The 23898-nt window shown below is 35.5% G+C and overlaps 3 protein-coding genes across 6 annotated transcripts; 1 reads left to right on the top strand and 2 right to left on the bottom strand.

The window, feature by feature from the left end:
* Positions 1-677: 677 nt before the first annotated feature.
* LOC114518631 (solute carrier family 22 member 15-like) lies at positions 678-5394 on the bottom strand. The gene is made up of 9 exons (XM_028538641.1): positions 4996-5394; positions 4194-4422; positions 3066-3261; positions 2683-2889; positions 2327-2461; positions 2113-2213; positions 1847-1955; positions 1556-1628; positions 678-1152 (listed from the first exon to the last, which is right to left on the bottom strand). The coding sequence occupies exons 1-9, from the start codon at positions 5281-5283 to the stop codon at positions 943-945; spliced, it is 1548 nt and encodes a 515-aa protein (XP_028394442.1). The 5' UTR covers positions 5284-5394; the 3' UTR covers positions 678-942.
* A 1464-nt stretch (positions 5395-6858) lies between these two features.
* On the top strand, positions 6859-12657 carry LOC114516420 (D-ribitol-5-phosphate cytidylyltransferase-like). Of its 3 annotated transcripts, none has more exons than XM_028535896.1 (14): positions 6859-7030; positions 7845-7900; positions 8113-8182; positions 8281-8336; positions 8437-8497; positions 8730-8810; positions 10212-10291; positions 10509-10578; positions 10790-10894; positions 11010-11147; positions 11389-11466; positions 11574-11687; positions 11871-11963; positions 12075-12657. In XM_028535896.1, the coding sequence occupies exons 1-14, from the start codon at positions 6953-6955 to the stop codon at positions 12183-12185; spliced, it is 1191 nt and encodes a 396-aa protein (XP_028391697.1). In that variant the 5' UTR covers positions 6859-6952; the 3' UTR covers positions 12186-12657. The 3 variants fall into 3 exon arrangements, with proteins under 3 accessions (XP_028391697.1, XP_028391712.1, XP_028391705.1); XM_028535904.1 differs by having other exon boundaries at positions 6995-7030; positions 8113-8186; positions 8281-8307; XM_028535911.1 differs by lacking the exons at positions 11871-11963; positions 12075-12657 and having other exon boundaries at positions 11578-11681.
* Positions 12658-12662: 5 nt separating this feature from the next.
* LOC114516409 (DNA-binding protein D-ETS-3-like) lies at positions 12663-20509 on the bottom strand. Of its 2 annotated transcripts, XM_028535884.1 has the most exons (8): positions 19957-20507; positions 19791-19884; positions 19651-19698; positions 19384-19479; positions 16661-16954; positions 15554-15625; positions 13728-13826; positions 12663-13523 (listed from the first exon to the last, which is right to left on the bottom strand). In XM_028535884.1, the coding sequence occupies exons 1-8, from the start codon at positions 20002-20004 to the stop codon at positions 12958-12960; spliced, it is 1317 nt and encodes a 438-aa protein (XP_028391685.1). In that variant the 5' UTR covers positions 20005-20507; the 3' UTR covers positions 12663-12957. The 2 variants fall into 2 exon arrangements, with proteins under 2 accessions (XP_028391685.1, XP_028391677.1); XM_028535876.1 differs by having other exon boundaries at positions 19791-20509.
* Positions 20510-23898: the final 3389 nt, after the last annotated feature.

Here is a 23898-nt window from a genome sequence, read left to right as displayed (position 1 = left end):
ATTTGCAAAAGAAGAGGTTCGGTGTGGTACTGAGATTGATTAGAATTGACACGATGGACTGGCCAGGTGATCCTGAACAGTTCATATTTAGTTTCTAATACAACTATACAAGGAAGGACTTTACCACTTGCCAACACCACGAAGAGTCGTATGAGAAGTATATACATAATACATGCAGAAATAGCAAACAGGCAAGCTACACGATGATCGAGGGGAACAAGTAAGGTGCCGGAGATTATATGGTGTCATACGTGACAGCAAATGAACTATCCAATCTTTTTTAATGAAATGTTTTAACGGAGCGATATCAAGATGCATAAAATTCTACTTCAAGAAATGAAACACTAAACGTTTTATTTCGGCACATGAAAAGTTCGACCATTAGTACGGCTACGACATACTTTTGTTAAATGGCTATTTTAAAGACTGAAAATTACAGCAGCAGTAGCAGCTGCAAAGCTAAGTACCACTTCTTCCTTGTCGTAGATGATAGGCACCGCGTTTTTTGAAGCATTCCCGAGAAATGATAAATGTTCCAATATTTCGAGGCGCAATGACCAAATACCATTGAAAGTAACAGAGCAAATTGTCGTGAACAAGTGATTTCCACCGATGAGAAATAGTTCGGATGCGAATTTGTCTTTATTTCCTCTATATAACGATTAGGTGGAAATGAAGCTTCATACAAGCGGCGGCAAGGAAATGAGGGTAGGCAAAATAACTAAAAGACTGAAAAACTAAACTTGCCCGAACAGAGTGAATTAAATCTGTCACTTGAACCTCCGATATGACTTCCTGTGTTGGAAGCACAACTTCCAAAGAGCGTCATGGCTGCAAAAATAGCAAAAGTGCATTCTTGTACAAAAAATCAATTGAGTTTATTGAAAAAATATGTAATTTATTTTTTCAATCATAAAGTTACGTTGATCGTCTGTACAGATTTTAAACAGACATTTTATTCTTATGAAGAAGAGTGGGCGAGCTTTTATCGATATTATCTATCAGTTTAATTTCTTGAGCTGGAACTTGATCCTCCGATATGACTTCCTGTGTTGGCTGCCCAGTTGTTTCTGGCAACATTAAGCAAGCACAACTTGCAAAGAACGCCATGGTTGCAAAAATAGAATAAGGAATGAGCGGATGAATACGAGTCTGAAAGAGAAAGAAGATATTATTCCTTTTTCATAATTCTCAACCAAAGAGCAGATAAACATACGTAAATTAACCCAGGCAGGATTACACTAATCGGCTTTTGGTCAATAGTGGAGAAGGCACTATAATGCAAATATAGCCAGGTACCAGATAGGCTGATAAGCTCTAGCAAAGCTTTTTCGGTTTTCAAAGATGTTGGCTATGAAAGAATGCTGGCATTTTTTTACTTTTGATGCATACAAAGAGTTGATAGACTCATAGACATACGTAAATTAACCCAGGATTACACTAATCGGCTTTTGGTCAACCGGCCATAATGTAATTAGCTTTGAATTCATAAGCTGTGCTAGTATTAGTTATAATCTTTTTATAATCGCTCGGATTATGCAATATATCTACTCACCAACCAAATCACATATCCAGATAGGAATGATCCAACTCTGGCTAAACCGTTTGTTGTTCCCATTCCAGTGTTTCTGGAGAGAGAATGGAATGCAAGTTTAAAATTAGCAATCTTTTTTATCACGATTACATTTCATCAGGGGATGATAATTAAACGTAAATAAAGTCCATATCAAAAGTATAATCCCATTCTCTAAAGCAATGACCTCAATAATGCACCTCGGGTTACTAATAGGAAAAATGATTTGAAATTTGAAATAAATTAACTAAAACGTAAGTGAGTGATACTTACCTTACAACTGTCGGGAAAAGCTCGTTTGACCACACCCAAACACCAATGAAGGAAAGATTGATAAATCCCTTAGAAAGCATAGCCATAATCACCGTCATGATCCAGTAACCTAAGTAACATGTAATGAGGGCATCAATTTTTATCTTTACTGCTAACTAAACGCATAACCGCTCCACATGCAATTTGGTTTACCTTACTGTCTTTATCGAACATGCACAATAGTATATATAAGTTGAAGTTCAAAATAAATTTAATATAATAATCACCATCATAGAGATTGTCCTGATGCATCCTGAACACGACGCCAAGGATTGAGGCAACGCAAGCCACAACCATGCCCCATAATGTCGTCTTCTTTCGACCGAATCTAAACAAAAGGAAAACATCCAAACAGGTATGCAATCGATAGATTGCAGCTGGATACAGAAACTCTAAATCCACAAAATATTAAAAAAATCCCGAGGATTGAAGAATATGCACCTTTCAACTGTCCAAATTGCAAATATAGTTGATGGGATCTCCATTGAGTTGATGATAAAAAAACTTAGATAGATATTGCCACCAAGTAAAACGGAAGCAAATGACACGCCATAGTATACAATTGCCTCAACACACCTAAAAAAACAGATCATAAACATATAAGACAAAGTGTAGCAAAGCCCGAAGATTTTATAGAGTTGTGTTATTCAAGATCATAATCACAGATCGACATGTGCTGAAATGAAGAGATGCATGCATGGTTGGCCAAACGTAGAAAACGCTTATCTATTATATGCATGGAAAGGAAGTGCAGAGTTTTAAACCAACGGTTAAATCGCGATAATTTCGTTACAAACCATATAAAACAGGACAACAATGTATGTTTCCTGATCGTTGGAGTGGCAAACAAATCTTTCAGTGAAGATTTCTGTTCTTCCTCAACTTGTTCCAGCTTGTCCTTAATGATGGGTTTTTTGTTGTATTTTGCAACTCTCTCCAACACCTCGTGTGCTTCATCCTCCTTCCCTCTGATCAAATAGTAACGCACTGATTCCGGAAATATCCTATAATATGTATTGATTAAAATCAACTTTAGTATATGGATAATTTCAGGAATCTCTCGTATTTTATCAGTGTCGTAGGACGTTTACATTAAAACGTAGGAACAGCGCTAAAATATTGACTGATGATGCAAAGGTGGTTCTTTGTGTGATCCAGTGAACGATGACGAATATCTTACCACCAAACAATAAAAGCAGGGAATCCAAGGCAACTTGTGAGGATTGTCAACTTCCGCCAATCTCGGATGATGTGCGCATACAACGGTAGTATACATAATCCAAATATAAACGAAAACCAGAAAATAACTCCCATGGTGCCTCGGTGCTTAACGCCTGAGAATTCACTGAGAATAATGAACAGCGATGCGGAACAACCTGTGAAACGGAATGGAAAGTAAGAAAGGACTTTTTTTATTTCACTAATATAGCTATATGATGGTATATCTTAAAAGTTTTTATCCGTTGCTTATTAATTATTTTGTCTCATGAATCTACAGGGTGTATAAAAAAAATGCAACATGCACTAGCCATTCAAGAATATTGCGTTTAATCTCTATTCGATTTTTGCGTTTATATTTTATTTCGATTATAGTTGAAAAAGCACCAGTAATTATGACTACTTCAGTGGCGCCGGAAGATCGTTAAGTGCTGGGCTAATATTCATATGTTAATGTCAGTAGACCGTAAAAACAATCCATTTCATAAAGAACAAGATGCCGGCTAGGCATTAAACTCGCATTGCTTGAGTCGAGCTAGGGCTATGACAAAAAAGACGCTTACTCAGGCGTGTGTTTGGGCTTGCCATAGTTGTTCAGCTATGCAACGGAACGGGCGTGAAAATGGGGAGAGCATTGGATAAATTTAATTGCCCTGTGATCGCCTGCATCCCAATTCAAATATAACTTTGGATTTCAGAACGCGGGTTAGCTTTGTGATCTTCGTAACTTGATTGATTACGAGATTGAGATGTTGTCTGTTCACTCTGTTGCCACATTTCGAAATATCTTGAATTTTTATCGTCTTTTGTCCACAAGAAAACGATGAACGTCATGAACGAATGCACTCAGCAGTGCAGGCTGTGCTATAATCTCTATGGGCTGCACCGTGCAGCATGCACGTTAGCTTAGCAACCACGCCTGCGTAGCTCATGGCTTGCAGGTCAGCGCACCTTATCGCACCTTGCGGGTCGCGAAATTCTCGACCCTAAAAATATTAAGAACGCTTCCCATTTTAAGAACTCGCTTGCGCATTGCGCAATCTAGTACCTCCCCCCCAACTTAGTTATAATATTAAACAATGACTCTTACCAATGCCAACTCCAACAAAAAATCTGATTATGATGAACTGCCATAGGGCGTTAACAAAAGCGCCAATAAGGGCGACGACGCTGATGTTTATGACACAAGACAAAAACGCTACTTTACGCCCAAATCTATCCGAGAGAAAACCAAACAGTACGCTACCGATAATCCATCCCGCGAAAATAAACATACTGGCAACTGTGGCGAGGATCGAGTCATCACACACTAAATCAAACTAATAAATTGGTTTAGCGTCGACGGAGGCCTCATATAATATTAGCTCAAAATTTATATCTGTCATGTTAGTTTTTATGTGTCATTTTCGGTATATTCGACCATGGTCGAGTAAACCGGAATATGATATACTCAACCATGGTCGAATATACTGGAATATTGTATGCTCGATTCGAATTTGGTATACTCAGCCTTGATATGGTCGAATATATCGGAATGTGGTATGGTTCAAAGCGAGGTTCAAAACATCGTATCAGTCAGCTAAAATGCTGGGTAAGAATGTCACCGTATAAGAATAAACATTTGTTATTCATGCAGTACTGAAGTCGCTTATTTCTAAAAAATATTTGCGGTTTTAAATCTCATACAGCTATTTTTAACCTAGCCTTAATCGTGAAGATTTTATCACGTTGTGATATTCAACCTCGTTCCCGAGGAACGAGGTTGTGTGATATTTCGACAGTTGAAAACGTAAATTTACGTCCACAGTACAGTATATTTTGCGTGACCAACTACTGCAGGTTGCCTCTATTGTACGGCGGGATGTCGACTCGAAAAGATGCGTTGAACCAACCTCCGTTACGATGGACGTAAAATCATCAGCAAATTTCCACTCCGATCTGGGCATATCACATCTAGCCTCATAATCATCATCATTCAATCCTATAGACTTGGTGAAATTGCATATTACACTCTCATTCTTACAAACCCATTTTGGCTCTGCGGCAATAAATGTCAACAGAAATATTTGATGGGTAACAGCCATTTCTGCAATACTTGCGCCTAGGTAGATTAGCCATTGGAATAGGCCGAAACCTCCCAGTTTTGCAAGAGCCTCGTCCACAGTAATTCTGTCTGCCATTTCTCTCTCGCGTTACTCGCTAATTCACAGTTTGTTCAAATTGGGCTCTTTCGTTGTGCGGTTTACAAAGGAATACAATATACGGCGATGTAATTCGATATTGGACGATGATTGTGATCGAAGAAACCGTCGGCATGTGATCAGTTTTAGCCCCGGTACAGTCAGTCGCGACGATAGAAGCGTTCCGAAAAATATCGAGTAATTCATTTGCTCAAATTTATCAGTTGGCTTAAGCGGTCCTGTATGGTATGGTATGGTATGGTATGGTATGGTATGGTATGGTATGGTATGGTATGGTATGGTATGGTATGGTATGGTATGGTATGGTATGGTATGGTGGTATGGTATGGTATGGTATGGTATGGTATGGTATGGTATGGTATGGTATGTATGGTATGGTATGGTAGGTATGGTATGGTATGGTATGGTATGGTATGGTATGGTATGGTATGGTATGGTATGGTATGTATGGTATGGTATGGTATGATGGTATGGTATGGTATGGTATGGTATGGTTGGTATGGTATGGATGGTATGGTATGGTATGGTATGGTATGGTATGGTATGGTATGGTATGGTATGGTATGGTATGGTATGGTATGGTATGGTATGGTATGGTATGGTATGGGATGGTATGGTATGGTATGGTATGGTATGGTATGGGTATGGTATGGTATGGTATTATGGTATGGTATGGTATGGTATGGTATGGTATGGTATGGTATGGTATGGTATGGTATGGTATGGTATGGTATGGTATGGTATGGTATGGTATGGTATGGTATGTCATGTGAATTAGAATTGACATGACGGGGTGAACTGCATGATAAAACGCACTAAACATTTGGCAATTTTGCGAATTAAATAAGTAAACATTCAGAAATATGAGAACATTCTTATTATAATTGAAAACTGTCGTCAATCGGTGAATATTACCATAAGGTCGAAATTGTAAGCCTCGATCAAGACAGCTGTATAAGAGGCTGTTGACTGACATAGCCCAGAGTCTTGCAGTAGAATTGCAGCTTCATGTTGTAGTTTCATTTAGCGCTATCAACTAACATTTGATTGCAAACCGCATTCAAAACGTTTTAAACTTTCTACAAATGCTTGAAAAGCGATAAAATTCCATCTTTGTAACCAACAGGTTCTGCGATTAAGGAATACTAGGCGATTTTAAAGCGATTGTAAAAACCACTATCCGGTGGATAGCGCAATCCGGCTTTCATACAACCGGACCCAGGGGCCGGTTGTTCGAAAGGCGTTTAGCTTAAACGGTGGATAAGTTAAAAATTATCTATTTATTGAAAAACTGAGCTGAAATATTTCGATGTAAATAGTTTAATGGTAATGGAAGTAGATATTAAATGCATAAGATGAAGCTTCAGTCATTCGCAAGATGTGTGAGAGCAGTTTTAGAATTTGGCTTATCGGCCTTATCCACCGTTCGACGTTTAAGCTAAACGCTTTTCGAACAACAGGCCCCAGGCATGTAAATCCCAAAATCCTAAAATCTAATCCACCTAATCTGTGATCCTAAAGCCTAAGTCAGCGAGTTCTATAAATAATCACGGATATAATATGCTCACTTATAAATAAGTGTACAATTTTATATGCAATTGGAATATTGGAATTCGTATTAACAATTCGACTTCAAAATACTGTAATAATGGTTGATTTTCGGGTATCTGTTGTCTTACCAGCCGCTGGGACTGGTTCAAGAATGGGTGGTGATATACCAAAACAAGTATATAGTACATAGTAGAATAGTAAATCAATGTGTGCATTATCGTTCTACTGTCTTCTACATGTCACAATATAAACAATTTTGTCGCAATTTGTACAATAATCTAAAACAGACTTCTAATCGCATTCCAAAGAGTACATCTTACTAGCAAAAGTGGGCATTGAACAGTAATATTGTCCATCAAAAAACATGATGAATGCGAGAGTACATAGATAATCTGGTCTCTGGACTTAACGGTTTAGAAATCATTCACCTATTTAGATTTTGGTAATTGACAATGGTAATAAAAAATTTACTTTAAGTTTGTGTTCTCATGGGTTATCACTACTGTGGGCCAAGCATGACATATTGTTAGTTAACTTTCTGGCTAATAGAAATATGCTAAACTGGCTTGTCAACCATTGCTTAGTTATAGCAGACAAATTTTAAGATTAAGTGCCTGGCCATTCTGTTTATTTCCTTTGCACTTTGGCAGCGTTTTAACCATCCACACAATATTTGAGGGGGGTTCATATTTACATATTCTGTTCTGCCTGACAAATTTTTTTTGAAAACTATATGTGTACGAAAGATAAGTTCCAATATAACTAGGGAGGAATTTTTCTCGGTACGAGCCATGTTACATCATTAGAACTCAAGAATGTTTTAGAGAAATAAAAACAGTGCAGATGGAAAATTATATAGCCAGACATGTTTGGTAATGATCAGACATGATCAAACATGTTGGGTGGTAACTTAATAATAAACCCTTTTTACAAAAACATCTTACAAACATATATACATCAGTTGATCTTTTCATCTTTTGTTCCACTAGTATCTCAAGATATTGGACAAACCTCTGATCAGTTATACAATAGAAGCATTTGAACGGTATATGCTTTATGAACCTTTTTTGCCCAGCACATTTTGTAGTTCACACTAAAAATAATATAGCTTTATTATACTCAAATAATATACACAAAATTTTTGCATGTATCTCTTGTTTTTTTGGTTAGTCTATAATTTATAAACCACAAAACAATCAATTTAAAATAACATATAAAATTATATATTTTTATGAGAGTGTTTTGATACTTTAATAGTATCCCATGGATAGAAACTGTTGTGGTTGTTGCTCCTGCCAGGGTAAATCAGAAAGAAATTCTGGAAAACGTAGGTACTGCAATTCATTAAGGAATTTTTGTGGTCAAATCCTGTATTGATATAATTTTTTTTACATGTGGCCCATGAATTGATGTTTTCTAATATAGATTATTTCAGATTTTAACCATAAAAAGGTAATCACAACATGTGGAGAGTCGACTAGGTATATCTATTCACCTTATTATCTATCCCAACTAAATTAGCCACCAAATTTGCACCAATTTGTGTTAAATGATTTTTGGAAATCCCCGCTTTTTTGTTAGACATGGATCAATATATAACGGAGTCTGTTGCTTGAATACCAATGAAAGAAAGCCTGATATTGTAAGTTAACTTTGAAATGATTACACAGAACATTCATGCATGTATGATATTACCCACAACACACGTGATAATTGTACTGCTTGTATGAAAGCCAAATAATGGTATCTACCAGATGGTAGTTTTTTTCAATCGCTTTAAAATCGCCCGGTAATTAGGAATAACTTTGATTATCTAGTATTCCTAAATTGAGAATGCTCTGTATTAACTTCTAAATACGTTTTTTTAATCTAAGGTTATAATACACGATGCTGTCCGACCATTCATCGAGGAAGTTCTACTTAAAGAAATTGTAATTGCTGCGCAAAAGCACAGTGTAAGCAATCAGGACTTAATAATGAATCATACTTGTAAATTATTAAGTAAATCGCGTTAACCACTGTTTCGGCCAATTGAACTAGATGCACATACGGGCAGGAATGCAACCAAGACAAAATGGTGACCCCAATAATTGTCTTCGTATATCCAACTCGGTTTAAGTTGAATGCCTGAGCAGTACGCTATCCCTTCAGATGCGACTCCCTTTTAGACGTGCTGTGAAATGCCTATAATCCTGTTATAAATAAAGATTTGTGCATTAGATCTGAGGCACTAGTTGCTTTGTATTTAGTCGAACTTTTTGTTATCCTTTCTTCGATGGTACATTATGAACTGACTTGAAAAAGGAGTTTCATTTCTTGAAGTAGGATTTTATGCATCTTGATACCGCTCTTCATTAAAGCATTCCATTAAAAAAGATAGGATAGTTCATTTGCTGTCACGTATGACACCATATAATCTCACCTTACTTGTTCCCCTCGATCATCGTGTAGCTCGCCTGTTTTCATTGCTATTTCTGCATGTATATACTTCTCAACCTCGCGTAACACAGAGTCTTTGCATTGGCAAGTGGTAAACTCCTTGCTTGTATCAGAAATTAAATATGAACTGTTTAGGATCACCTGGCCACCACCTCTCGGCTCATCGGAACATCTTTGCTAGCCGCTCAAATCTATCCATTGATCCTGCCTTCGATCAAATACCACTTGGCAGAACCCTGAATAAATTAGCCCAGCACTTTATCGGATGAACAAATCTTAAAAGGACAAAACAAAAAGGACAAAAAACTATGCATAACTGTGTTTGTCCGATGAAGCAGCCGACCCTGACGTTGGTAATAGGATCGGTAAAACTAGACCAAACAGCATCATACCTGATACCTTGATTTCTTACTCTCGTTTTTTCACCGGCATAAATCCCGAATTATACTAATCATTCAGCTCTATAGTTTATACTGTAGCTCTATCTTTGGATTAATTATAAGATTCATATGCACCACGACTTATGGTAGGCGTCTAGTAAATGATTAGCCAAAATCGTAATTAACGTCGTCAACAAACAAAGAAAACAAACGGACGAGACAAAGGAAACGAAGCCTATACTTATTGCACTAATCTAATAACCCTGTCGTGTACCTTGTGATTGTAGTACCATCATCAGGTTCATTTTGCAAGGCTGGTTTTCATATATGACATAATTTGCCGTACTTCACATGTCGTAATTCGTTGAAAATTCGTAATTCATAATGAAAACCAGCCATTGCTAGTTAGGTTCACGGTTAGGTAACTATAGTTAGAATTACTTTCTAGATATAGTACTGTATTACTTCAAAGAACATGTAACTCAAAAAATTTTTACTCTACTTTACAGTTTTTTACATGAAAGTCTAATTTTTTAGGCATGCGGAGTTGTCCGACCGTTAGTATCAACTGTACTAGCTAAGAATGCGTGTGGATTTCTTGATCATTCTTTGGATAGGTAAAAACGATTTAGCTTCGGTTTTTTAGGTTACGACGAAGAGTATGATTAATACAACTAAAGCATTGGCATAGCATACATGCAAGATTAGTGGCGCAGGAGCAATCTTTTCTTGTTTTTTTCACTATAGTGTAGTATGTTAACTTCAGGAGCGGTCTTTAATTTAGGAAATGTATTTCTTTATTTCTAATACATGAGTATTTACAATAATATTTAGGTCGCAATTCGTTGCTAGTGAAATGCCTCAAGCATTCAAGTATGATGTTATTTTCAATGCATATCAAAAGGTATAGCTTTGCGGAAAATTTCATTAGAAACTGTTTGGCTTTTTACATGCATTGTTCGTTAGCTGCCTGCATAAAAAGTCAATGATGGCAAATTTAATAATTACTTTTGATTATCTTTTCGCATTACCAACATTCCAATACTGAATGATTTCACTGTTCTAATTATACATCTAGTGTACTAATTTTAATGAAAACTTCAACTTCATTGTAGTGTACTCCAGATGATTTTCAGTTTGGTACTGAGTGTTTAAATCTAGCTTTGAAATACAGCAATGTACAAGCATTTTTAATTGATGGACCCGATTATCTTTGGAAGGTACATGCAGTTATATAAACGCACTAATACCTATAGATTTCCATAAATTATTAATTTCGATATATAGTTCGTTTTTATTAACAATTTTAAATTGTACAACTTCGTTTCAAAACAGGTAACGTACAAGAAGGATATCCTTGCTGCTAAAGGGATCATTGCTGAGCAACTTCGACGACGCGCAGTATTTTCGAATGAAATTGGAAAAGAGCTTTTTGATCTTTTGAAAAAAGAGTTTGAGACAAATGGTGTCGAAGTAAGGATCAGTAAATACAAGCTATATATGCAACGTATATTTATTGAAAATGTGAAAATGAAAATACCAGGTTTAGGGTTTTAATTGCAGGTTTTGATAATATCATGTTATTGATGATGTTAATATTTTAGCCAGGTTTTGTACGTGCCATTCAGTGATGGATGCGAATACTGCTAAAGCTAAAGTATTTGTATAGATTGGAAGAATGTAATATAGTTTACTGACTTATTTCTCTTCGTAGAGCCAAAATGACGAGACGGATGATTTGTGTAAAGTAAACATTCTGATCAATTCCTCGTTACTTCAACAGGATTCATGTGTATGTTGCCTTTATTTGCCAGATATGTACGTTACCATACATATACCCTCCATAATAAATTATTATAATAAATATATTTCTATTTGACGTCATATTTCTTTCATTAGGTAGGCAATGATTTGAAAAGAAATAGCATATTGAAAAGCTTAGTGCGAATTGAGAGAAATGGTGTCTTGGTAATTATCGACGGAGGAAACGAAGAAAAACTAGCTGAACTTAGGGTGAGATGTGTCTATTTATATTATAGTTAGATAATGTTCTATTCTTATTATTTGTTGAAAACTATACGTGAATCCACATATTCGGACTTTTTTATTGCATGGATATCCCAATACAGACGAACTGCTTCTTCCACATCTTCTCTCGGCCTTCCAACTCTCAAATATGCTTGCTTTGCGTTATAGAAAGCAACAGAAAGTATTTCTCGGAAAAGCAGAATAGAAAGGGTGATTTGCTGTGGAGTGTGGTGCAAGGATTTCTCTCCGGCACTTGCTCAGGTTGGTGTTAACTGCTGTTAAAAAAACAGGACAGGAGAGCTACCACTCACACGAATATTCTTTTTTCACAAGATGTTGCCAAAGTTGTAGTTAAAATAACTGTTTTTTTAGAGAACATCGCGGGGGAAAATAGCACGTTTTGCTAACATGATAGTTAATGTTGCCATGGAAACATCGCTACGTTTTAATGGTCAAGTATTCACCGTTCTAGACTTAGAATAGACATCGTACCATAAATACTGTAGAGAAAAGGTGACCAGATTTTGGACGTACTTATACTAATTATCGTGATCTATATATTTAAGTTTAGAAAGAGGACATATTTTATACTGCTTTATTTATTTATTAAGCGGGCGACATGTCACATTAAACTCCGTTTTCAGGGCCGGATTAACCATATTGGATTATTGCAGAAGCGACATATGCCACGGGCACCGCGAAACGTAATCCGGTCCTGTTCATTTGTATCTGCATGGTTTAAAAACTTTCTCTCTCAGAGTGAGCCAAGATTGCAAAATTTGACGCCCTGCTTTTGTCGCTGGCATGCATGTGTGTTTCCAGTGGAAGGCCCGAATAGTTATCTCGTTATTTGTATTTGAGAAAACGACAAATTTCTTTCATGCAGAATCCTTTCTTAACAAGCACACAATGTACACACATTGAAGAATATATTTTACATAATTATATACATTTCGCGCATACTTGGAAAGGTGCAGATCTTAGATCTATCATCGCAAGTAATCACATGAAAATGACAATGCAGCGCCAACAATATTTTGTTTGCTAAAAGCGTGTCAATTTATTTCGTTCTTTATAACCAAGAGGTAGCGATAGTATGAATTATATCCCAAACAATCCTAATGAGGTATATTTTATAACCGCCCAAGCTGCATTTCTAAATGTAATATTTTAACTACAAAGGTGCAACATATAACAGCCTATCAAATGTTTATACCGAATCAATCGTCACCGGTGATAAAAACGAACAGAATTTTCAGTACACGCATGTTTGTCCTTCGGCTTGATAGGTTTCCCAAGAAGGTTGAAAACAACTTGCATTGTTTAAATACCTGGTAGGCACGCCATGTTGATAGTAATTTTTATTGTGATATTCAGGTGGTAGTGAAAGCATAGCTTGGGTGTGATTTAACAGCGGTTTAGCACTTCGACATTCTGGTTTAATGTACGGCTTTTGAGAATCTGGAAATGCCATTCCAAATAACGCTTCAGGGCTACACACAAATTTGTAGACATACCGTTCCCCAGCCACCTTTTGCATGATTCCTTTTTCATAGTAGTAGCGTAAGGAACGACTTAGTTTGTCGTAGTTCATGGCGGGTCTGTTCTTCTGGATCCCCCATCTTCGAGCTACTTCTTCCGGATCAATCAATTTGAACTCCATTCCTCTTCCTGTCCAGGAAATGTAATTTGAACAATCTGGTTCCTCGAGGAGAATTACTAAGAACTGCCATAATTGCAGAGAACCACGTCTTTGGAATGGTCGAGGCTCGGGGTATGCTAGCTCTTGGGGATGATATTTAAACTCGTGTGCTGAATGGCCTGAAATGGTAGAAAAATCGTGAATATATTTCTTGACGTAGGACACATCACCTCGTGCACATGACCTGTAGCTCTTTCAGCCAATCGATATCTTATATTCATGCCTTTTTGGTTTGTTTGTTTTTTAAATTCGCCTAGTTTCAAACGCCCACATTCTACTCACTGATATAGAAACTTGTGGTATTTAGAAGCTTATCAACTTACGTTCATTGTATTCCATATATTCACGTTGATAACGCTCGAAATAACATGACATAGGGTCTTCGTAAAATGAGTTTGATTTTGTTTCATATCCATAAGTACCTAAACACCAAGACTCGATTAGGAAATGCGTTTGAAAGAATATACTATGAAGTGAAAACACATGCAATACATGCATGAAAACGCATGGTATATTTTGTGAATTTATGTGTTGCATGCGCGGTACTGTGTAGGTATAAATCAATGTGGATAGTGCATTTATATTATTTCATCTAGAATAAACGAATTTAGTTTAGTTATGAATTTTTTATATACTATATGGCGGATTATGGCCTCTAGAACCCTTAGAAACAATTAGAAAAACACGTCGATTGAGTATAATTTTCCAGGCAGGTGACGCATGCGGCTTAATTATCAGATAATGAAAGTTTGAGGTCCATTTTGGGTTTGACCGCATCGCCCAGAAACGGCCGACAGTATAGGTGTGCATGTATATGGTATAGGTTTACCATAAATATTTGGTATAGAGAAAGTGAAAAAACGCAATGCTTGACTTCATGCATCGGTTCAGAATTTTTTTATAGTTCAATTTGATGCGTCATGTTTGCATGAATTACATAAAAATCTATATATACCTTCCGTGTACATATTACGTTCAAAAAACAAAGAATCGATAATATTTTTTAAAGATCAATCTATGAGTTACGTATCACAGAATATGATAGTTAATTCAATTATATATATGGGATATATATATGTTTCATGATATGTAGCTTCATGCATGCATGTATTCCATTGTATATATATATATATATTGATTTTGAGCTATATTTTTATGCACAGGATGAACTCAATTTTATCAGAGAATAGACTTGTTACAAACACAGTTTGAATGGATTCTTTAATCTTATAGTTGAGTTGACCAAAACGGTTAAAATCCGACGTCTGGCGCTACAGGGGATCAAGTTTTACACTAGGCAATTAGCCATGCATGACGCAAACTAACTCTTGTCAAAACAAAATTATACTCTATATGTATAAACTAATATTACTGTCTCACCGCTGTATTTGTATAAGTGAAAATCTGAAGTTTGAAGTTATGAAACTATCGTACTTTTTGAATGAAATAACGAGTTTCAATAGATTGTGTTTGGAAATTAAATGGAGGATCGATCGCCAAACTGCATGCATATAGATTGAAAAACCTAAGTGAGATTGCAGTCTCTTAAATCACTTTAGCCTTTACACGAATTGTAAAATCAAAGGAAGAGTGATGATAAATCTTTGGCGTCGGGACATCAATCATTTTTTAATACCCTTTCCTTCGTGTAAGATTGAAACTAATATATTCATGACTGTTATAATGAACTGCTCATCATTTTCCTAAAATTATGTTTTTTGTAAACGTCCTATAATGGCTTCGAAGTCTATTTTAATATATATATTGTTGAAATTAATAACTTTTTATATTCTCCGACGGGGAAAAGTAATGTTTTGCGCCTTTAATTACTAATAGACTTTGAGGAAGAAAAAATGAAAATTTGAACTCAAAAAACATCTGTCGCGTCAGTGTGAACGAACAGTAATTATATTAAATCATAGCGCGATGTCTTCATGCAATTAAAGTTTATTTTGCTTTCCTATCTTAGCTTTAATCATTGGTTAATATTCAAAATGTGTCAGGCTTTTGTTTCGTATGGAAAACATCATAAAATTAGATGAGAGTTGGGCCACCTGAAGCCCTCCAACTGAAAAGCAATGTAAACATATGATATTAACACTACCGTACGTGTTATGCAAGCCATTGTTCAATGATTTAGTATATCTACCTGCAGGAACTTTGGAACTTGAGTAGGCTTTCTGTGGGGAGAATGTGGACTGTACTGACTCATGATGTCGGTCTAAATTGGGATAAAATTCACTTTCAAAAATGATCCATGGCACCAAGAATATGATTATGAGAGTAACTGGGTGCGCAATAAAAATACACATGATCCAAAGATCTTTTTATTAGGACTTCATAAATATGTCTTCTTAATTCATCCATACAAGTCTTATAGTCCATATAAGATATATAAATGATCTTGTAGTTGGTTGATATGCATGTATGCACGCCTTCTCTTGCCATATTTCATTGTATACTTTAATTCATGGCATTTTTTACAAAAGAACGTCTTCTCTGATGTAATATGTTCTATATATATATATCGGCTATATATACATTTACCATATTTCCTTGAAATTCTTACGTTTACCAGGAAATTTTCATTTCAGGAAATATTAGTTTCCTACGAGCCTTCCGGTGATTGCTAAACGGAAATTCTAGGCAACCATACATGCACTTATGTTGCATGTAGGTTAAAAAATATTAACGGATCCCCGCTAATTCAATAGCTGTTAAATCATTTTTCAAAAACAAACGTGATTAAGGAAAGTACAATTAACGGTACAGAGAAATTAGTTAAACTTTTAAAATTATTTACTGATTTTAATAGAGAAAGTGGACAACTTCATGGGATGCGTTGTATCGTGTGTGCGGTTTTCTAAATGAGTTATATAGACAGTTTACACTGCAAGTGTGCCGGGTAATTTAAATGCTGTGTGATTATCGTTACTATATAACTGTATGCGAAATAGTATTAAAAGAACTGCTTTTATACAAACGTATACGGTTTAACCAGGATGGTTAAAACTTTTATAAAACATGTTAAGGTTAGGTTGAAACATGTATTAAAAGATCAACTTCGTCACAAAGGAGTCTCTTTGTACTGATAAAACTCGAAATCACGACATATTTTGGTAAACTGTAACCTCTTTTATGTTTACTATTAAATTGATGAAGTACGTGTTGACGCGATGACATTTTAAGTGGATCATAGAAAACCTTCCTGCTGGACTGCATGAATACCATTTATGAATATCTTGTTTTTTCTTACCTTGAAAGAGATCACAATGTGTAAGTTTTTCGTGTTGTTCTAACTTGATTTCTCTGCAAGGACTTTGGGGTTCGTTTGAAACTCTGCTGTGGTTCATCATTCTTGGTTCATAGCACGATGTCCGGTTCGTTTGATCTGAGCACTGTTGGTTGACTGACCTTATCGTGTGGCTGCTGGAATAATACTCCAAATATGATGCAGTATTCATATCGAATGATGTTGTCTTAGTAGGCTTAGTGCAACACTGCTGCGACGCCCTGGTTTCCAATTTAATCTTCTGACTTGACCAACTTCCTATTTATACAGCAGAGAATGCTTAATTTAGTTAAAACAATAGGGAACAAAACGTTTTTTGTAATCTTAACTAAGTACCGCTATGAATGGCTAAATACATGCTGACGTTAATAGCATCCTAATGGATCAACTATATGCGAATATATTAAATGGCAGACGCTAGGCGCGTCTCGAAATTGCTATCACTGATTACACGCATATATCATGCACGAACGTTATATTTAGGGTGTTAATATATATAGATATCAATCAGATTTGCACTGATAATGTAAAAACAGCACTTGGAACCTTTTAATTTCTTAGACTGTAGACTTTTCAGATCGCACAATATATACACAAGAGTTTTTCGTTTTATCTGAAACACCATTCAGTTTCTGTTTTATCCACATGAGGACGGCCAGCGGCCGGTAGTATATGAAGACGGATTACCCTACCACTATAGATATATCCACTAAAAAATTGCCTGTTGTTTGGCACAACCCCGATCAAATGTTTGTATATTTTGAAGTAATGTTTCTCTTTATTAACTGTCAGCTCAATATCTGTAATTTTGTTACTTTTAGGCACTGCGTGGAGTGCGTGTTTACAACGGTCGAGTAAATCACCATATATGGATTTTTACGTGCGCTATATCCAGCCTTTGTAAAAACCGTTCCCATATAAAATATAGAGAGATTACCCTGAACTATGTGGTTTTTGAGTCAAAGCAGTATATCAGACATGGTTCTGTATGTGAATGAATTAGTCTACTATGAGTAATCTGGTATATGGGTATAGTGCGTAACATATCTTATTCCCAATACTTATAAAACAAAACATCGCTTTCCGACACTTGAATATTTTAAAACAAGGACGGCTACACGGGGGCACAATATAGACTTTCAAATCCTCAGGTCTTCTGCGTGGCCTAAATATTTTCCGTTCGTAGAAAATCACTTGTGACTGAATAACTTGCATAAATATTAATAAATAATTTCGTTCTATATCACGTGAATGATACATCACGTGACATTTAAGTATTCGATCGACTGCCCGGCAAGCTATTAATTATAGACTTCAAAAATAATTCCGACGTGCTAAACAAGCCCTTGACTTAGTTGTCTCAGCCGATAACAAGTTCAGTTGTATTGTAGTAGCGCTCGTGCGAAATCTTGTGTATAACAAGTTAACAAAAGTCAAAAAGTTACAGTTTAAGAAAAAGCGTGAATGTTGGGATGCCTTATTTTCATTGACAAAGATTTTTATATAGAATAGTTATCATTTTCATTCGTTAAGATCTTACTAGACCTTATATGCTGTTTTTGTTTAGAAACCAATTCCTTAAAATTATTTAATTTCTGGATTAAATACGTCCGTAAATATTTATCATGGTAGTGACATAAATGTGAGCTTTTCTTGAATTATCCCTCGCTCCAAGCTCTGAGGGACAGGCGAGAAATAGGTGCTCTTATTTATACATAGTTGTATATTTTTATTTGATAATCTAATTCTATCTTTTCATTGTTAGACTGTTTTTAAAATACGATTACCTTTGAAGATAATATTAATAATGTTTTGACTGTGACCTCTTCCTTGGTATATTTTTGAAGATGTTCACGTGTGGCTTGTCAATAAAAAGCATACGAAGCGAGAATCAAAGTATAACACAGATAACACTATGAGTGCTGACCACACATGGCTTGCAACTCTTGGGAGAGTTCTTACTGAACTGTGTATGGTGTAAGATACGCACATAACTGGACGCTAGATTAACAATTCTTAGGAAGAATAAGAAAAGCCCCAAGTTTTAAAATTAGGTGTAGCTTTAATGTTATATGACTACAATGTAGTTATAGTTATCCGCAGTAACAATCCAACTGCGCTAGAGTTTAGCAGCGTACGTTACATCAGTGCAGTGGTTTATACTTGTTGCATTGTCAATTTTGGAAATGACCAACACAAAAATTAAATTTTAATGGTTTTCACAAATACATATACCGTATCTTTGCGTCGATACGTAAGTGGAAAATGTCCATACACGCGGGCAGGCTCAAATATAGATATAATGATGTTACTCCTGAAAGTCAACGAGGCCTAAAACGGCTGCATGTGATGAATTCTAGAGTGTAGGTCAAGTAATTCACGATTTACTGTTAAATTGTTTATTCTCATGCAATAAAAAGCGGGGGGCATTATTAGTGATATGGGACACTGCAGCATATTCACCAGAATATTGAATATGTTAAACCTATAGTCAAATCGGCATCTAAGTTATTAATTGAGGAAATATTGTTCTCTGTATATAATGTGCATTTTATAAACAAGAAGGAATCGTATGTATCCGATTAAGAGCAGCAATAATACAGGTCTACTTTCATAACTGCGAAGGTAGTTATGTAAATAAATCAAGATAGCTATACATCCTGAAATTGTAAAACATTTTGCGTTACCTTGGCCTTGTCCTTGACCATGGTCACGTATGAATGTAGTACAGGAAGGTTCCAAAGATTGGCATCGCTCGTTTGTCGTAACTGCCAGAGAACGAACTATATAATGTATTGAATACTGAGAGTCATGTCACTTTGATAAACGGCGCGTTTTTGTTTCACATTATTAAATAACAAGAGGAAAAAAACATTTCAGTCATTCAAGAAGTCGCGCAAAATGGGGCATTATTTCTCTTATACGTGCTGTCTTTGAATGACTATAGTCTATACCTTCATTCATCCAGTGCTCTTGCATTTGGGACAGATCTTGAAAAAGCTCTTTAGAAAGAAATTTTATTTGCTTTAATCTATATATAATCATATATAATAACTTTTAATACCGAGAATAATCCACTATATATAGACTATACCCAAGGAATCCGCTGTAAGATCATTTGACTGCTCGTTGTCGTTACTATTTTTCGTTTTTTCCAGTTTGACCTCCTGCACGGAACGACCGAGTTCCTGCACGGATAAAAAAAAATAAAAGTCATCCTTACAGCATTTCTTGAATTTAACATGTATTTCTTCACATACCTTTAAACTTCGAAACGGAAAATGTTCAAAAGATGTTTCTGGTATCATCTTATTTGAAATCAGCGCCAACGTTCAACATATCATAAGAATATTGAACGTAATAATTTGTCGCTATATTTGAATGAATGGCGTGAAATCTGCCTTCACAAACACACACGCACACGGAGTTTGCCATTTATTTGATGTCATCACTCTTAATTTATTTTGAAATTTTCTGCCATCTTATGTTAATTGTTCCCACTCTCTCTTGGTATATCCTCTATAATATTGCTTTGTTTTGGCAAGCGGTATACTGTAGTTTATTTATGAAAACAGTCTCTACTGTATTCTAATATCAGCATCAACAATAGGGATTATAGATTTTCATAATTTCATGATCTTTGTGCTGACAAGACTCGCAAGAACGAATAGCGTAGTTGATCGCTATAAACTAATTACATGTATTTTGCTGGCTAATCATTGGTCAATCATATTTTGTGTTTTAAATTATTTTTGACACACTGTGGGAAGTGCGTGGCGCGTTCCAAACGTTGCTCTTATAAAAAACTAACACATTCATTTCAGTTTTTCAGTCTTCGCGCTAATGTTGTTAAATGACAGTTATTTGTTAAAGAATAGGCTGTGCGTACGGTAAACTTTGAAAATTTCTTCTTAATCGAATCTGCGTTAAGTGCTCATATCAATTGCGACTGGCATGACAAACAGTCCAAAAGAAATCAATATGCATTGTTATTACCAAAATATAATAAACCTTTGAGACTTCTTTGAATCTATCAAATCGTAACCTAGGACATACCTTTAAAACTTCTGGAAATTAAATTTCGTCGATCGAAGGTTTTTTTGGTATAGACTAAATAGTTCTCGTACAAATTAAATCATATGAAAATAGAGCTGCCAAGCGGCAGGTGCTTTCAAAGATATCTCTCTCTCTTATTAATAGAAGCGAAAATGCCAGCCACGTTATCTCAATACTATTTAGATTTCTTGATGCACTAATAAAGAAAATCATTTAACTTCACTGTCGTATAAAATAATTTTGTCTGTATGGCACTGTGCTTCAAATGTTGTCGTTTCATTTGATTTACTCTACTTAAATTACATGTACTGTATGTTCAAAAAGAGTTCAACCCGATCGTAAATAAGGTTATTCTATACCGCTATATTCAATTCCTTGCCAGTTTTTTATAAGAAATCCCGGCCAAATCTAAACGTCCGCTACAATTGGTACAATTGAGTCTGGCGTGATATCAGTTTTGAACGGTATATACAATACTTTATTTCATTAATTTTTTGTCAAAATTGTTTTCAAGAGATTTGACTCCATGACCATGACTATATAATATGTTTCCACAGAATTGATTTGGCAATAAAGATTATTTTATTGCCAAATATATATTTGTTGACAAAGACTATGTACGTATGCCCACACACAGCCGTGATGCAGCTTTTTGTATTCACTAGACTTTTATTTTCTTATGAATATTTTTATTACAATTTTTATTTGAATCTAGACATGTCAAGCCACAGGATTTCAAGAGAACAAGGGAAAATAAATCTTTGTTGACAGTTTATTTGGAATTCTTATTTAGCAGGTGGTTCATATGAAAAGTGATCAACGATTTTTCTCTTTAAAATAATCTTTCTGTCTAAAATGCAAAGCCATATTTCATACGGCATTCCCATTAAGCACGCGTTGCCTGTGTTAACCATCCTTTCCTTAATAAAGCTGTCAATTTTAGCACGGATTAAACGTATTTTGCGTCAAGACAAATGTATATTTAAATATATGATTTGTCAAAAATCTGAACTCAAGTGCAAATGATTTCAAGTTTCCTTTATTTTACATTGGCACTGCGAACGAAAATACGAACTGAGCCACAACTTTTGAGTTATGTAATCAGTAAGAGTTCATATTATTCTCGTATGGCTGCGAATTTCCGTACATTTAGAAGTTTCTTATTCGCATACACACATATATCATGCACTCGTGGATCGATATTTATGGAACTATATTCTTAATATAATTTTTAATTGCTTACAGTACCGTCAAACATTTCAGATTTGCACCTGCCTGTGACTAAACTGCGCATGATCAATACTGATAGCTGTATTTGTATATATTCTAAAACTTAGCTGAACGCAGGGTATTTTCAGTCATCTAACAGGTAAAATGCTCTTACATATTCGTGTTGGACTAACGCTGCTTCGACGCTGCCCTTCGATATAGCACAGCTTTGCATGCGGCAAAAAATTATATCATCTTTGGCATTTGGGAAATAATTGATGTTTACTTACTCATATACACACCCGCTGTTTGATAACTCTATAGCATTATGCTCGTATTTTGCTGTGTTTGTTTCATTTATTGACAAAATCTGCCGTAATAATATATGTTGTAATAAATTTGGTCTTAAAAGCCTGGGTTGCTTATTAGATGTCAAAAAGAGATTTATCAGTCTTTTATGTAATAAGCGTTTCTTTTCTTTTAACAAAAACAATATTTCTTTAAATTAAAATTTCCATCGGATCATAAAGTATATTATATAGGTATAGAGATAAAAATTGCAATAATAAAGTTGTTTGCTTAAAAGAAATCGGTAACTAAGCTGTTTGTTTCTATTCCAAATGTACTTAGCAGAGTTAGGCACATCTTTGCTAACTGGAATATCAAGTTAGAAATTTATAGGCATTCGTATGAAAACAATAAATTCACATTTCGGCTTATGACAGTATAGTATAAGGAGCTTAGCTGGAAATAAAAGAACATATTGATAAAAAATCTCCAATATATCATGGTTTGATCTTGATTCCCGAAAGCACTGCATGTGTGTCTACTAGACACAGTACTGGTCATATTAAAATTTCAACGACTATATGGTAATATGCAGCTGAATATTTAAAGAACGGTATGACCAAAGTCATAATCCAACCCTAGTGCATGTATTAACTGCAGTTTGGTGATTCTGACTAGTCATAGAGATGTGTTAATGCATGGCACGTTTCCACAGGCACATGTTTCTCGATAACTTTTCAACGCCTAATGCATATATCATATCCCTGCATGCAGGGAATACGAACGCGTTGTCTATTATTCTTTATTCTGTTCAGCACATCGTGTTTATTTATTCAAGCCTTTTGTGTACATCCTACCATTCGTTTTATAACCATACCTGTATGGGTTATAACATAGTATATTCATATATGGTTTAATATCTGCAGTAATCACACCTTAATTCTTTTGAATTTATATATGTCTGTATTAGATGGTCAGTTTATGTTCTAACACTCACTAACTATATGCTCTGTATATAGTCTTTTATATAATAGTCTACTTTGAAAATTAATTCATTCTACGTAACCTAAGCTGGCTAAGCATGTAGCTATTCCTGTTGGTCTAAACGAGTCAAGTAGGTGTTAAAGTGGCATAAATGATCAAGTATTACTACTGCTGGACGAAGGCGTGGTGGCAGAGTCCTTACTGAAGCAGATTGAAAGAGTTCATGATGGAAACATTGACCACCAGTTCTTTTTGAGAGGTCTAATTCTTATTGGGAGGGCTGTTATGTACCTCGCTAGATCGAAATGTTGGCTTCACTCGAGAAATCAATATCGGGCATTTTTTTCTTTACCGTTAGATTGGAATTCGCTTGCCCTACCGTTGTCAACGCGTATTATCAAAATCACTTTGACAATTTCAGCTTTAAGCTCTAATAATGGTGTCCAATCATCCTGAATAGCGACTTTTACAAACGATTTTGTAAACTCAACTCTCTCTCTCGGATCGATGTATATATTCTAATATATCCAATCATAGAAAACGGAATTCTAATTTGTTACAGAGCTGTGTTTTGATTGAATAGCGCTACAGTACTACTTGGAATGGGCATCGGTATTAAGCACACTAGTAACTAATCCGTAATGGTAATAATTCCATATTCAGTA

Source organism: Dendronephthya gigantea, unplaced genomic scaffold (assembly GCF_004324835.1).
Source record: "Dendronephthya gigantea isolate DGI-Jeju-01 unplaced genomic scaffold, DenGig_1.0 000000F, whole genome shotgun sequence".
In the NCBI taxonomy this organism is placed as follows: Eukaryota; Metazoa; Cnidaria; class Anthozoa; order Malacalcyonacea; family Nephtheidae; genus Dendronephthya; species Dendronephthya gigantea.
Note: the sequence above shows the minus strand (reverse complement) of the source record. Positions and strands in the feature narration are given on the sequence as shown.